At 39.4% G+C, this 17,193-nt stretch overlaps 1 protein-coding gene across 1 annotated transcript in view; it reads right to left on the reverse strand.

Moving 5' to 3' along the window:
- Positions 1 to 5,178: 5,178 nt before the first annotated feature.
- Positions 5,179 to 17,193, reverse strand: part of LOC110453541 (mucin-5AC-like) — an 88,330-nt gene continuing 76,315 nt past the window's right edge. Inside the window, exon 5 of the mRNA XM_021502518.1 lies at positions 5,179 to 11,413. Coding sequence (XP_021358193.1) covers positions 7,819 to 11,413 — 3,595 coding nt within the window. The 3' untranslated portion in view covers positions 5,179 to 7,818. The remainder of the gene's footprint in view (positions 11,414 to 17,193) is intronic.

The raw sequence follows: 17,193 nt of genomic DNA on the forward strand, positions 1-17,193 counted from the left end.
GAACTATCGCTTGGTAAAATTAATAAGGAGATTAAGCAGATTATTTGTAAAAAAAAATCCGTTTAGATTCCGATTTCATGTTAAATTAATATTTTAAATGTTGTTTTTTTTATCGATAAATAAATCAAACTATTAACAATTTGAAAATGATATCAAACATTGTTCTGCTCAAATACACGTTGAAACTCGCGAAGACTTAATTGCGGTTTCGGGGTATCCCCTTGGATTGTGTAGTAAATTATCGTGCCTCGTTAGTGTTTCTGTGGGTTTCGTCTGTGTAATGCTGTATCCTCACAGAGAAACACCGTCTGTGCGCTTCCATCCGGGTCAAAAAAAGTTAAAAAACAAAACATAAACAAAACTTCATAAATAAATTTTTATACCGTTCAGTATTCCTATATAAAAGCGTATCTGATTTAATTACTGAATTATATTGATCACATGACTTTTTAAAATTAACATGTGTTTACCTATCGCGCTCCGGTTTCCTCTGTTATACTTTCCTCATTCGGTGACCATTCTTAAATAATCAGCTGTAGGTGTCGCTCTTGAGTTCGGAATAACTAAAACAGACAACTACGAAGGCGTAGAAGTGTTTTGTGCTATTGTTCTGTCTCGCTCTAATAACATGTGTACTTTTCTTCCTCCGAATACTTACTTTGCCCTCGTGAATCGCGGTTCATACCGACAACGCCCTCGGGAAGCAGGAATAATCTCGTCTGAGACGAAGCAAAAATAATCAAGAAAATGAAAGATTCAATTTTACAACATGAGCAATAAATGTACAAACAGGAACTTATTTACAAAAGACAGTAGGAGTATACGTAGGTAACTCACGGTCGTAAGCGTACAATTTTAACAAAACATGTCAATCAATATTGATATATAGTGTAGAGTAACTTGATCGATACACCGAGTGACTTTAATTAAAGAGGACAACGTATCTAGCCTGTCCTTTCAGGGCTAATGTAATGATCCCTTCTGTTACAGAAAGAGGAGAATTTAGCCAAAGAAATAGCAGGCTATGTCTAGGTCTTTTATAACAAAGGGGGCATAACTCTGTCTAACCTCAACACAATAGGCACGTGTATGTTGATAAATTACAAAGCACACGAGACCTTTAAGATCTACATTCAGTAATTTCAGAAAAAATGCATATCGATGATCATTTTCAGGCTTTCCTGGAGATTCTTATTGACCCATTTCCGACAGACAGATAATTCATAACCTCAGGTTCACCGGACTTGTTTGTTATTTTCCGTATTCGAGGCTGAATGAGGAAACAAACAGCATGTCTAGATCTGTGACAAATAAGTCTTGTTTTACGTATTGTGTAGGACCGCAGCGTCTCGTGTCTATTTCAATATATTGAAGCTTCGATATACAAATGTAACGTGTTAGCTTTACTTATTAACCTTCAACATTAGCACAGCCTTCTGCGCCTGGGGAATTTGACCTGGTGTCGGGGAACAAGATATTTGCTATATCTCGAAACCTTGTACTTTAATTGTTTTATATAAACCGACACAAAAAGCTAAGACATGATTTAAAAGTAAAATTAGGTGAATAAAACGAAATGATTCCAGGGTGGTTGAAAAATACTTCAACTTGGATATTAATTTAACTGACAATATCATGCAAACACTACAAGTTCTCGAATATATTTATCGTCAAGCAAAAAATCTCAAATCGCAACAAGCGCGACAACCCGAGTAGCCATGCTGCTAATGCTATAACCGGAGTAGCCATGCTTGTCGGTTTTACATAAGGAATTATCCTTGGGTCAAAGACTTAAAACTTGAATTAATTTTATGTTTGTTGAAATATCTTTTTCGAAATTCTCAGGACAACAGGAATAAAACTTCTATTTTTATTCTCGTACACTTGTACATTATTTTTTTAATTTTTGACAAAGTATGCTCATTTTCCAGTACATAGGTAATGGAAAATGCCAGGTTTCACAAGAAAATGTGTTTTAGAGAAATCGCCAAATTTGTATCGCAATTCGTTGGTGAATAATCGAACATCGAAAAATTCAAGATGGCGACTACAACTACAGCACGCGTACTGGAACAAACCTTTAATCGTTAAACCTCCGGTGAAAAGTGTGAGAAGATTGATATTTGCACTCGTTATGGGAAATGTCATAGACCCTCGACTAACGCTTTGACATGATTTGTAAATTTTCATATTTTAAAGAGAAGACTTTGCCTCTTAATGATTTTATAAGATATGGGCGTTTTCTTCTTTCCACTAATTTTCCGAGTCACGTCCAATAATTTTCGATTGATAAGTCACTGTTATTTGAATTGTTAGGGCGATTCACAGGTCTCGTTGTAGAGCAGCATTCTGGCCAGAACAGATTTTGTAATATTCTTCAGACAAGAGGACCTTTGTAGTTTTTTTTTGGAGAGGGTTTCAATATTTCTCTTTCAGCAGTAGAAGTCAGTGTTTCAGGGAACTTTTTATTTGGTCGTGGAGTTTAGTGATCTATCTTCTGTACATTCCTTCAAGTACACGTGTTGCAATCACATCCAAAATAAAATCGAAATGCTGTGGACATATCAATCGCATTATTGTTGTGACCATTCTTTTTTAAAAAAAACATTATGAATTTATTTCATGCTGCTGAATCGTGCGTGAAGGTTGTGCGTTGACCGCTAGCCGTGACCCGGAAGTATTTGTTTGACGCTGGTCAAACACCCATATCTCTTTTTCCCCTAAAGACGCTGTTTCGTTGCCAGTAAGATAGACAATTAGTTATAAAATACAACGATTCTTTTTTTATGAAATTTAATATTACAATGAAGTAATTGTGGTCTTAGTTCAAATAACTATTAAGTTCATGTAACATGATCAGCGAGACGCTTACAGTGGTAAAGTGGTGCAGTGCAAGAAACCCAGTGAGAAAGATAAAAACAAAAAACACACACACCATTATAATAATAGGGCCAAATAAGTAAACCGTATCTTTGCAGGCATAAAATACAGATCCGACTCTATCTGGACCTTTTTGCAACCATTATGCATGGATGAATCTCAGTAGCGTAGCTGCCTTAGGTTCGAGTAGGCACGTGACATAGTTTTGTCAAGTGTTTGTTTTAAGTCAATGTAAATTCAAAACAATGAATTATGTTTTCATTAATTGAAGATTACATTATATTCAGAATGTTTTGTATAGGTCTAGTACAAAGTACGGAAATCCTGTTTTAGATTCTTTTCAGTCAAAAAGATCTTGTAATGCACATACATGTGATACAACTGTCAAGTCTATATTAAACGATGGTAATAACGCAACGATGAACAAGTTCGAAGTCCGGAAAATTCTAAATATCAAAACTTCTGAGACCCAGTCAGATGATCCCCTCGCAGTGGCACTGTCTCGTCTTCCAAGGTTTTTCAAAGCAATACGTCGTTCTTGATTTGGCACGCGTAGGGTTTCAATTTATATACTAAACCTTTATGGCAAAACGACCCCGATGTGCAAACCATAGTCAATCTGCACGATAGGCATGTATTTTTGTCTGCAGACAAAGCATCTTATACTTGATCACCAAGTTAACCGTACATATACCCTTACCAAAATTTCAAAAGACAAAATTCTAGCTAATCATACTTCTGTATTACAATCTTTCCGACTGTCCATTTATTTGGATAAGGATACGGACCTGCCTTGTTTGTGCTGGATTTCGAAATTTGCATATTTAATTATAAAACGCAAAGATATACTTATCAATTGATTTTATTCAAATTATAAAACTGCTGTCTTGAAACTAAAAACATATACATTTATCAGCCAATTGTTCAAGTGCCAACACAGGATTTACATCCCAGCTACGCCCCGGAATTGATGTATGATAAGCTTCAATTAAGATTTTGTCATCGATGATATGGTGTTCCCGCTAAATAATTTGAGTTAGTTCCCTTTGATCGAACAGTATTGGACACTACTTGCTGGTGTCATCTTCGTCTTTTTAGTATTGATTCCATACCGTCATAAAGGCGATTACATGTCATGCTCCCGACAATGTACTTTGTACAATGGGAAATGTGAATAGAGAAATGTTTTTTTTTTTTATTTGAATATAAAAATATGTACAAAGTGCTGGTCTAGAAAAGAGTGGAGAAATGCTGAACGTGAAAGCATTAACATGGTCAGCAGATCGAGACGGCTAAATTCAATATATTGCTTACAATTATAACTTTATTGTAGACAGAAATTATATATTAATATCTTACATTAAGTTAAGCGGTGCTACTCTCGACAACGGAAAGTTAGGTAAATACGACTTTGAACTTATATATTAAAAAAGTGTTTAATTTTAATACACCCCTGTGACCACAGAGAAAAGCCTAATACCATGTTTGGTTGACACTTAATTCTATTTAATCCCAGGTAGCATTTTGACAAATATATCATAATACTGTCCCAGGTATATTCTTCGACAAGACATAGAGATTCTGGGTTTTTTCCCATGTGGTCACTCTGACATTTGATAAGCATCAATATAATTTATTTTCTGATCGTGTTTGCACTCTATATAAAATCAGGCACTGATTAAATAGCATGACCATTGGAAGCTGAGCGGATGCTTTTAGATGTTTTATCAATCATTGCCTTTGTTGAATTTTGACTCCAGCTCTCAAAGTTGACCTTTGACCACAGCACAATATATAAGAAACATATTTCCATGTCTGATCTTCATAACAAGCTCAAATACCAAGGCTTTAGACATTTCGACTTTATATTATTTTAACAAATTTGAGTCATAACACCATGAGAGTAAGCCGATGCTGTTACACTAAGCAAATCGATACCGCTCAATCACAGAGTAGCATGTGACCAAATATCATGACTCTTGGTCTTTAAGTTCTGTAGAAGAAGCTGTTAAAGAAAAAGGTTAACAGATTGATGACAGACATCATACCATAATTAGCTCAGACATTTAGTTGATACTGTAAATCAATTTCACTCAGTGTGTAATTATTTCTGGAACTCTCGAATTCGAAGATTGGAAGAACATTATAACAATATGTATTTGCAGAGTATTTAAATTCGCGACTGAGTCTCCTCGCAAGTTTACGCGAAAATTGATCACTCGCAAAATAACATTGATTTACAGAACTACTGTTGTATGTTTCTGAAATACAAATAAATAAACAAACCAAAGACCACAGTACGATCGTGTGAACACTTTTAATGCCCTTATATCGACATCTCACAAAGTGTACGCAGTCTGCATAATATGTACAAAATAAATAGTTATTGGAATCACAGATAGGCAATACATATATATTAGACACGTCCATCTCACGCGCGCACGTGCACTCTCTCTGACATTCGATATAACTTAAGATATATTTTATATAATGCATAAAATGTTATGATATTCATAATATATGGGTGTATAACGACATTACAGTCACACTTCAGGATAAAGCAATCTATCACACATTAGACACCATCTACAGTTAAACACGCACGTTTTGATACATACTTATTCAAGCTTCAACTAGCAGACAAAAAATCTTCAGGCAGACATTTTCGTATTCGGCAGGCTAGATTTAGTTCGTGAAGATAGTAACAGACTACGACGAATGTCAATTTATAGGGAAAAAGAAATAGATATTATAATAATTATAATCGGAAAAGTTGATTTTGCGATTAAGTTCTGCGTGTTAAAACCTCAAAAATAAATATTCGCGGATATATAAAGTGACAAACAGTATGTGAACACAAACAGTTAGATCAATAGGTTGAATAAAGCGAAGCACACATCTGACCGGGAGTTGTAACGCACTATGCAAGGGAGGTAACTGGAGACGATATATTGGGCACTAGATTTAACAGCAGAGTGATAACATTGTGAATGCGTTGAGGATACTAATCTTCGTTCTTTCAAACGCTGTCTCATATCATGATCAGTAAACTCGAATGAAATTACACCCCTACTCATCAAACTGGCGCCCGAGGACGTCCCGAGAATCAGCCGTACAGGCCCGATGTGAAGGTCTATCACGAGATGAGATGTATCTATTGCATATTTTTATGTGGCTCGATTTTTAACCTTTAATGAAAATCGGTATTGCTAACTTTGATTACATAGTCTTCGACATTTCCTTACAGAATGATAGCAGGACAATAAACGTATTCTGTCTGAAATCTGAATCTTCTACTGAAAGTTTACCACAGATATAGAACGCACGTGCTCAACAGGTAAATTTAAAAGTTGACGATAAAACGATTTCCCTATCTATAAATTGGAATACAAATTTAGAGACCAAACGTACGAATAATAACTCGACGATGGTTAGATAAATACATCTATGTGTTTTAATATAAAATGTACGTGTCCTAGCGATTGTAATGTCCAGTACACCCTGACAACCCTTTAAATACACTTCATACATTTAAAGTAGTAAAGAAATTGAATGAACTATATCAGCACTAAAAATATATCACAGATATACAGATTAAGTTTAAATCATTGTTGATAAAAATAAGAAAATGCCGCTCGTTCGATATCTTTCCATTTGATCATAACCTTTATTAATTCATTTCTATAACACATAATGGCAGCTGCTCAAAAATGACCAGTCGATTAAAAATTAAAATCAAGTGATAAAAATAATCAAAAATTGAAGTAAACATAACTGTATGTTTATACAGACGTAAAGAGGAACCTCGCTAGTCCGGACTTTAAGTATAACCTCGATAGTCCGGATTTAACATGGAACCTCACTAGTCCGGACGTTTAATAGAACATCAACAATCCGGACTTAAATGAACCCTTGTTAGACCGGAAATTAAAAATAACATTCTTTATCTAGATATAACATGGGACAACGCTAGTCCGGAATTGCGAAGATTTTTTTAATCCGGATATTAAGGGGACTTTCTAGTCCGGACGTTTTGGTTTCCGTGTGGCATTCACCACGTTCCACTAAATCGTAGCTCAAAATAATCCCCTCAATGTGGGCTCTCGACTTATTTCCATTGTTTGCCGTCATCTTGTATTTTGACCATTCTACGAAAGCACGGTTTTCAATTTCAATTTGCTCGCTATTTTCACAGAAAGGTCAAAATAAAATATGGCAGATTATGCAAATTAGCTCACTGGCCTTATTTTGTCGTATAACTGAGAAGTGACGACATGGAGTACGTGAATACAGTTGCAGGTCACTTTGCACTGAGGTCACATGACAGGAATGAAATACAGTCAACAACAGTCGGCTAATTAAGCGGATCGTAACTTGATATCTAGATCTGTAGTGGCATTAAATAAGATAAAATAGTTATAGAAATCAAAAATATACTTAAATACTCTAAGGAATGAACAGTCTGGAATGTGCAGGGTCTATATAATTACGTATTCACTTGAAGTGTTTAAACTTTCCCAAACACAGTTCAGTTCTAAAAGTTCGGGGTGGGGGGAAAATATCTGTAACAAATTGGTCGATTTCCGCGCTGAATATTTGCGAAATCTGTTGAACTTGGGCATAGAAATAAAACTATCATCTCAAATGCAAAACAGGACATTCCGATCTTTTAAAGACATTTGGGGTTCAATTTCTTTTCTTTTCATGCATGACACAGTTTAACAAACAAGTCGCGAAATGAAAGGTTTCTGGTGGGCTATTCTAGTGGGCTATTCTGACAAATAATTGAGGATCTACATTTGCTGTTTGAGGAAACTAAACGTTTCCGGTACAGCGACACAACACAAGCGGGGAGTTGATGTCCAACACCAGAAATTGCATACATCCAACAGTTCGGCAACAGTTTAATTATATATAATATCACTCCAATACTGAACATCACACATAATCATCGTCGTCCCCGACGGTACAGGACAGTGTGTTGGACGAGCTAGACAGACTACCTATAGACACTGCGCGGACGAGTTTTGGTGTCCGAGTGTTCTCCCTTTGATTGTTAAGAAACTCTTTCCTTCCGGTTGTCAGAGGAGTGGATAATTTTGGAACCGGCGTTTCCGTACCGTTCCGGGTTGTTCCATTATATCCGTTATAATCCAACTGATCATGGGAAGAATATTTTGATATTTCACCACATAGGTCATCACTAAAGTCGTAAGTCTGCGACAAATCACCATTAGAAATTCTTTTATTTGGAGAAATATTTTCTGAATTCGACGATGATAGTAAATTGGAAACAGATTTTGACTTCCCTACCGCTGACAGCGATTTCGGTGCCGGTATTCTAGATTTAGGTCCGGATTGTTCGTCCTTCCTTGGTTTTGTATTTATGAGTTCCTTAAGTTTAGACACTAACATGCTTGTATGATCATACGCACTACGTTTGATACTTGTTTCCGGCGCAGGCGCAGAATGCGCACTGTTGGAGCTTGATCTCCGTGATGCAGATGTGCGCGTGGGAGTGCTGGGCCGGGGCGGCATGGAATTTGCCCGTGTGAACTGTCGATTTGTCTCCCCGTCCTTTGGTGGGAATGACGGAGTCTTTGGTCGAGAAGGAGTTGAGGGTGTGGAGCCCCGGTTACTTGTTGATGGGGAACTTTTATATGACGACTTTGAACTTTTCCGTTTCACGTTTTCGTTACTGTCCAGTGAACATACGTCACCACTGGCAACATCTGAGTCCTCCTGATCGGTGCTTATTTTCCTCGTTAGATCACCGTGGCCACCAGGGGTCTCGTTAACCGATGCTCTGAGCTCCTTCGCTTTCAGTCGTCGGAATAATTCGTCCATTTTAGCGTACGCATCAGCGTCCTCTGGCGGAGCGTCAAGATCAGAGAGGTCAACCTCCTTCAGACCGTTGATAGGGAGAGACAGTGCGGCTTTAATCTCCTCCAAGGGACGCGATTCCAGCTCGTGCTCATGAATACTCCGAGGATTCGGTGTTTTACAGCGTCTGTATACTGACTTCGGGGGCAAACTTTTGGTCGGGGTTTTTGCCTTTGTGTTTTTAGCGGCAGACTCGACCCATGCCTCAGTTCGATTATTCACTATATGAGCACCATTCTCGCCTCGCCGAGCGATAAGGACATTTTCCTCTGCCTTCTTGGCGTTGGCAGATTCTGGGTCGACACTTCTGGGTCTCGTACGAAGAGATGTCGATGTTGCCGTCATGCCACGAGCTCGTGACCTTGACCTTTCTATATCTTGGGTTGGTCTTTGGTTTTGTGACGCCGTCGACGCCCTCGCAATGATTCGGCCGCCACTCGGTCGAGGAGTCTTAGTGTCCTTGGCGTCACCCAAGGACAATACATGTCTTCCGCCAGACCGATTTACAGTCAGAACTGTTTCTCCCTCCATCGAATTCTGAGCACTCAGAGACCTGTGTTCCACACTGGGCGTGCGTGCCCTCCGCTGTGGGACAGGGCTAGCAGGAACGTTCCTGGCTCTCGGTTCAACGGCCCCGTTACCGTAAACATCACTGGGACTTTCTTTTGCCGACTTTTGGGACGCCATACTAAAACTCCTGTCTCTGTCCCCTGGGCCAGGGGTTCTTGATCTCCGAGGGGTAACTACTGTAGAGGTCATTTGGGTCGGCCCGGGGGTTGAGGACCGTTTTGCAAGGAACATTTTAGTATAGGAACTGTTATTACTTGTAGTCGGGGTCTTTGATGTGTTTGTCGCGGACGGGGCCTTAGCTAGGATCGTAGCTTTTCTAGGCGTAGGCGGCCGTCCACTACCTGTTTGGGACACGTTATTCTGACCGGAATACGCCGGCTGTTTCTCCAAATTATGGATGGAGTCTTTTAAACTCGATAACGGCGTACAGGGTCGCGGGATAAAGGAAGGTGTAGAGGGGCGTGCCGGGGTGGAGGGGCGTGCTAACCTCTCATCGGGAGAATTCATCACAGGAACAATGGGAACTTCATCTGACGTAGATGACTGGGAATTGTTTGCTTTTTTTATGAGATTATCATCGAGACTTTGTGTCCTGTAGATTTTGTCTTTTAACACTGACGTGAATTCCTCCTTTGGAGAAGATTCTACACTTGATAAAGAGTTTTGACGGGAGGACCCGTAACTCCGCTCCACTGACGAACTTTGATAACTCCCGTCAGATCTTACACTTAACGAAACGTCACTTCCGGAAGTTGGCACTGGTTTAGGATCAATACTTCCCGAATCCAATTGTCGCATGGCCTGGTACGTTTTGGAGAAATGTGAGTCCTTATTTGATTCGGCTTCCGCAGCAACTTCACTTGTGATTGATACATAACTGACGTTTGGCGACGTCTGTTCCGGTTTTGGGGAGACATGCGCCGTCGAATCATAGCTCCCTTTCCGGTATTGCGCACTAGACGAACTGGCAGGTGGCGCTGTAGTTGAAGTGATGCCTGATTCAGTTCCGTATCGACTGGCGGCTAGGCGCGAGCGGATTTGCGCGATCCTTTCACTCCTTGTGCTGGGTATATCGGATGACAAGTCACTTTTAGAACTCGGCAATGTTCTGGTTGCTGATGTGTTTAAACCACTTTCACTCTGATCGTCCCCTGATAGCCCACACAACGAACTTGAACGCATTTCATTCCTCGTTTGCTCCCCAAATGTTCTGTTCAGTGAACTCGAGCACTGCTTCGTTTTAGTTTCATATGAAGTACTTGTAACATTCCCTATTGAACTATTGCTTGGTTCAACACGACTGTTTTGTAAGCGTGTTGGTGTTTTTGGACGACTGGTACTGGAAGGTCCGGCCGTCTGTCGCGTGACACCGGGTGATGGTCGAGGTACACTTCCGGTAGCCGGCCTAGAACCAGTTACTGGTGTTGTTGAACGAAACTGGCTTGTTGGTGTCTTGGGTCTAGACACTGAACTCCCACTTACTGGTGTTTTCGGCCTTGTGACAGAACTGACGGGTGTTTTTGGCCTTTGGACAGAACTGACGGGTGTTTTTGGCCTTGGAACAGAACTGACCGGTGTTTTTGGCCTCGGCACGGTACTGATCGGCGTTTTGGGCCTGGAGACGGCAGAAGTTTTTCTAGATGGCCTATCGAGTTCATAATACTCGTCGGTCGACTGAGTCGATTTGAGTATTTTATCTTGTCTGCTAGCACTTGTCCCTGTATCGAAACTTCTAGAAGCGTCTTTTCGATTCGCCCACGTTCTATACTTTTGAGTTGCCTCCCCTAGCAGAGGTTTTTTATTCGCACGCCCCGTATAGGTATGTTTAAAACTGTCCGTACTGCTTTGAGATCTTGGCGAGTCCATACTCCCTTCCGAAGTGTTGCCGTTCGGAACTGATAGCGCATTATTCAAGAGACTCTTAAACTCGTCCAATGTCATGGTGCTGATTTGGTCTAAACTTAGGTTGTTTTGGTTTGGCGTAGAACCTGACGTCACATCCGTTTCCTCGCTGTCGTTACCGGAGGAATCCATACTTGGTCGTTGTGGCAACTGACGTCTGTCGTCAAGTCTAGAAACCCTGCAACGACAATTACTCAGTGAGTACAAACATATCATGAAAAGACAGGAAATAAAAAATAATGATTTATTTCAAATCTAAAATTAATAACATTCAATTGACTGACATATTTGGTGATAAAGTTATTTAAATAAAACAAATAGATACAAAACAAAACATGATGATTTCTTCATTGTACAACTTTTCTTGAATTAATCATTAATTTAAACGCGTCGCGTTACAAAAGGGTAAATAATAAACAAGATTCGTTACAAAATTAAAAATCATCAACTACAACATTAAGGATAAAATCGATTTTTTTTTTGGAAGAAGTATGACATCAAAATCAAGATAATGAGGTCACCCGCTAACCGAGTGTACCTCCACTCAACACTAGGAGTATCAGACCGACAAGGCAATGTTAACACAGGTATGTCTCAACATCAGAAACTGACGTCATTGAAGGGACAGCATCATTGAAAACGGTATGCTTAAACATTTCAAGATGTACATGTTTGCCCATGTTGTACCTCATCCCTAATCCCCCATACCCCCATACCCCAATCTCTATCTCCCCCTCCCCCTCCCTATCCGCTTCTCCCTACCCACTCCCTTTCCCCAGGTTTGTTGATTAAGGAGAAACAGACGAGAAGAGGTTAGACAGGAGAGAACAGAAATTATAGACCCCAAGTGTTGCACTGGGGACAACAAAGTGAAAGCAGACGACACAAAATTAACCCTGGATTATGAAGGAGCCTCACATTAGTCGCCTTTTACGATATGCAATGGGATGCAGCAGGCCTACTATTTCCCCAAACCTACCCCTAGTATCTCACTATCCCAGACCTAGACAACACATTTACGTAAGTACCTTACCTGCGTCAGACGCTACTGCGTAAACAAAGTAAAAAACCACTGTATTGTTTACCTGTGTTTTATGTACCGAATAACCCCAGCGCTTTTAGATACACCGATGTATGTCGTTATAGTGACATTCTGTTTTGTCTTCCTTCTATACGATTTCGTCAGATTTCACGAGGTGTCAATAAGGTGAAATGCTTGACCAATAATTTGAGGGGTCAGTTTTACATCTCATGGTCACAATAACAAGAATCGTGTCGGGGTATCCATCAAAACAAACAATAATGTACAATAACCAGCAGTGACAGAGACAATAATGTACAATAACCAGGAATGACAGAGACAATAATGTAAAATAACCGGCAATAACAGAGACAATAATGTACAATAACCAGCAATGACGGAGACAATAATGTACAATAACCAGCAATGACAGAGACAATAATGTACAATAACCGGCAATGACAGAGACAATAATGTACAATAACCAGCAATGACAGAGACAATAATGTACAATAGCCAGCAATGACAGAGACAATAATGTACAGTAACCAGTAATGACGGAGACAATAATGTACAATAACCAGCAATGACCGAGACAATAATGTACAATAACCAGTTATGACAGAGACAATAATGTACAATAACCAGCAAAGACAGAGACAATAATGTACAATAGCCAGCAATGACAGAGACAATAATGTACAATAACCAGCAATGACAGAGACAATAATATACAATAACCAGCAATAAAACAGACAATAACTGTAAAACCTTGATATACTGGCGATAATTATCTATCGAGGTGTAGCGTTACAAAGGAGTCTGACGATAAATCGAGGGAGAAGTATAAATGAATCGTAAGAACACAGATAAATGGGACATTGAGCTTTGTTGGCAGTAAGCGAGGTGACAGGTGAAGTTAGGGACATTATATCGAGGTTTTACCAGCGTAGCATGCTGTAACTTGCAACCCGTTCCCCCTTCTTATAGTTTTGCCTGACTACCGAATTGTCAATGTAACTGATTGTTGATTTTTTGTTATTTCGTCAGTTCAAAATTTTAACGATGCCAAGCAAATAACGCCAGTCAAAACGACCAAAGAATTTCGCGCTGTAACGTTTTCGTCACTTTATTTTAGCAATACTTACGACGAAATAACGAATTACAAATTAATGATCATCGTAAATCTAGCCACTCTACTTTAGAGGCCCTCCCTTTCGCAATGTTCTTGTTTTGAAAACACCGTCATTATAAGAACACGAAGGTTAGCCATCTCAGAACCCCAACGCAAGACCACTCACTCTTTTCGACACCTTTCCTTTTTTTCATTCCCGCGAGAGAAAAAAAAAAGCTTTCAACTATTTACACCGAAACTTTAACTTAAAAAACCTGTACATTATTTTCATTAATATCGCGTGAAGGGAACCTATGGTTTTAATTCTGAACCATGGTGTATTTACAATAATGTTAGCCCATGATCGTGTGGTGTTTCAGTTCAGTATGTGTATATGCTAGGCTAACAAAGCGAAGTAATATATCCTCGTTTACAGTGTTTTGTAGTGGTGGTTGCCGAGCTTATTTGGCCAAAACGTTTTACCCTCGAACCAAACTACAACTATATCGTCTTCCGTGCTTTTAAAGGCTGGTTGAGTTTCTGCGAGTAAGTCACTCACCCTGAAATCTACATCGATATCAACGTCACATCTTTTGTTTTAGCGAATATACACAGGGGCTGGATAAATTTCTGTCTGTGCGGTTCAATAGAATGAATTATAGTAAGGTATACATGTTACTATAATGAATTTATACGATCTGTAAATTTTATATAATATAAAAATATATCAGGTTTGAAAGAAAGTACTGTCTGTTTAGGCCTTGTGAATTTTGATACCGAGTGATTTTTGACACTGAAACTATAAAAACGATCATAAGAAGGGATTACCTTTGTGTAGAAGGGTACGGTTCCTTTCTATCATAATCTGCACTTTGGATAGAAACATAGCTAACGTTTGGGGCCGTATTCCGGGGCTCTTCCCTCGCCACACAAGACGACCTGCTACTACAGTGTCCATATAAGGGCATCGCTGAGCCCCTTGGGAGTCCGCTTAGCACATCCATAATGTAATCATTAATCCACAAACATTAATCCGCAATCATAAATCCACTTTATAACCCACAATCATAAATCCAGGCTCATCATAGAGAGATTGATTGATTCCACTATGTAATTTGTTCGGGGTATACTGGGTATATAAGGCTGGGAAAAGCCGAGCCACCTGTACTTATCGTCTACGTAAACGATGTCTGTTCAAATCTAAAATGGCTAGGAATTTTAAATGTACAGGTATGTGCTCAGAATTACCTACACACAGGTAAATACAGGTAAGTATGTAGGTGTCGACCATGCCTACAATCTAAGATCGAATTCTTTGTCCGTGACCCATTCCAGTACATAGAAGAACGCTGGACCCGCGCCAGACGTCTCTTTTAAAAATGGCCGATCAGATTTTGAAGTAGTTTTGTCTGCCTTTGTATGTACTACCGTGGAGTGTAAAGTTGAAGCTTGTTAAGTCTCCAGCCAACACCATCTCAGATACTACCAGGGTTTGTTTTGTTTCGAATTCGGAATGTAAACGTGCTGTTTTGAGAGTAACTTTAGACCAGTTCACGACCATAATCACATTCATGGCTTGAACTTTGGTGTTTTTCGAAGTATTGAGAAATTAAAAATGTATTTAGGACAAAAATGACAAATGTGATATTAAATTTAGACAGCTTACGCTGGTCATTCAGGATTTGTTCTATACACATTGGACACTTTTAAACCCAAACTCCTTTTTCAAGAATTCCCTTTTCGGACACTTATGATTTTGATCCAAAATGTTTGATCGGAAAATAGTAAGCTTTTACCGTATTGGTCTCTGATTTTTGTTCGGAAGTGTTTTGTCCGAGGATGTTTGTCCGAGGATGTTTGGGAATGGTTGTCTGCCTGAGTTATATCTTTTGCGATACGGTCTTTGTCCAGGCCTCGTTGTCCAGTGTGTTTGGTGTCTGGGCGTAATCTGGGGTGCCCGGACCATTTACTCGTGTTACCTTGAGGTGATTGTGTTTTATTCCGGGTTGTAGTACACATAGCGTTCTGTTCGGGGTAAATTGGTATTGAAATTTGTCAGGAGATATTTAGTCAGAGGTATCTAGGTATTGAAGTTAGTCCGGTACGGGAGTGATGAAGGGGGGTTTGCGGGGCGGGGGGCTAGGAGACAAGAGTTTCTGGATACTAATGTTTACCCACGAAAATTTCGTCCGGGTATTAGAGTATTTAACAGTGGTATTCAAGACTGCTGACAACATGTAACATGGAATTCAGCACACAAGGTCGACATGTATTTTTCATTAATCTTTGAATCTGTGCCATAACACGGAATTAACACTAATAAAGCTGTTAGCGTCAACATCCGCATATTTACATGTAGGCGTCCAGTGTTATTGTGTTAGCGTTAGACGATTAAGTATAACAAGAATTCGACAGAGCAGACTTTCCCATGAAATATGTTGTAAATAAGAGCAGAGCCAACACGCTTCCGGCTAAAAACAACTACAACATATGCACTTCCGGCGATGGAATCTCCCTCTGCACATGCGTTCACGAGTACATTTTCTACTCAGGAATCCCAAAGCACCCAGAACCTTGACCCCCAACATGTACGTGGACAGTTTACCTTCCACTTACGGCTAAAGGAGTGGACGGAGACGCGAGATCATTTGTTACACTAACATTTAAACTAACCCTACTAACTTTTACAAAAAAAAACTAACCTATGAACAAAATGTTGACCACCTTCCATCATGTCACGTACAGTAACGCTTTGAGGTTGGTACCGATATCTGTGTTGCTTTATCTATTTTTAGTTGGTTTGGAGACATTCATTAATTTCACATTCCCCCGTGAAGTTTGGTCTTTTACCTACACTGAGTTAACCCGTACACGTGTATACCTACACTGAATTAACCCGTACACGTGTATACCTACATTAGTTTAACTCGTACATGTGTACACCTACATTGAGTTAACCCGTACACGTGTATACCTACATTGAGTTTACCCGTACATGGGTTTACCTACATTAGGTTAACCCGTACACGTGTATACCTACATTAGGTTAACCCGTACACGTATATACCTACACTGAGTTAACCCGTACACGTGTATACCTACATTGAGTTTACCCGTACATGGGTTTACCTACATAAGGTTTACCCGTACATGTGTATACCTACATTTTGACTACCGGTATAGATCGTGTATGGTGCTCTCTTAGGTATCAAAGCGTGGTTACATAACTAATATATTAGTTTATTGTGTCGAGACATTCGGCATAAAGAACGTTTAAATATCCCACTATAAGCTTGATACATAAGTTCCTGTTATATTGAGTTAGACAGTATAACGCAATAAAACAGACATTGTATACGACCAGCCTAGAACCGTTACAGAGGTCGTAAATCGTACGGTGAAGGGGAATACATTCGCTTAAAAAACTAAAGTATTCACAGTTTGTGAATTGTTACAAAAACTGTCTGTTTTGTATGTACAAAAACCAAACAAGGTTCTAATGTACACCCAAACCAAAGTGTCCAGACTAACAAGGTTCTACTGTACACACACACAAAACTGTGCAGACTGACAAGGTTCTACTGTACACACAAACCGAAGTGTCCAGACTAACAAGGTTCTACTGTACACACACACAAAACTGTCCAGACTAACAAGGTTCTACTGTACACACAAACCAAAGTGTCTTGACTAACAAGGTTCTACTGTACACACAAACCGAAGTGTCCAGACCAACAAGGCTATACTATACATACAAATCAAAGTGTCCAGACTAACAAGGTTTTACTGTACACACACACAAAACTGTCCAGACTAACAAGGT

This window comes from Mizuhopecten yessoensis, unplaced genomic scaffold (genome assembly GCF_002113885.1).
Source record: "Mizuhopecten yessoensis strain PY_sf001 unplaced genomic scaffold, ASM211388v2 scaffold7443, whole genome shotgun sequence".
NCBI lineage: Eukaryota > Metazoa > Mollusca > Bivalvia > Pectinida > Pectinidae > Mizuhopecten > Mizuhopecten yessoensis.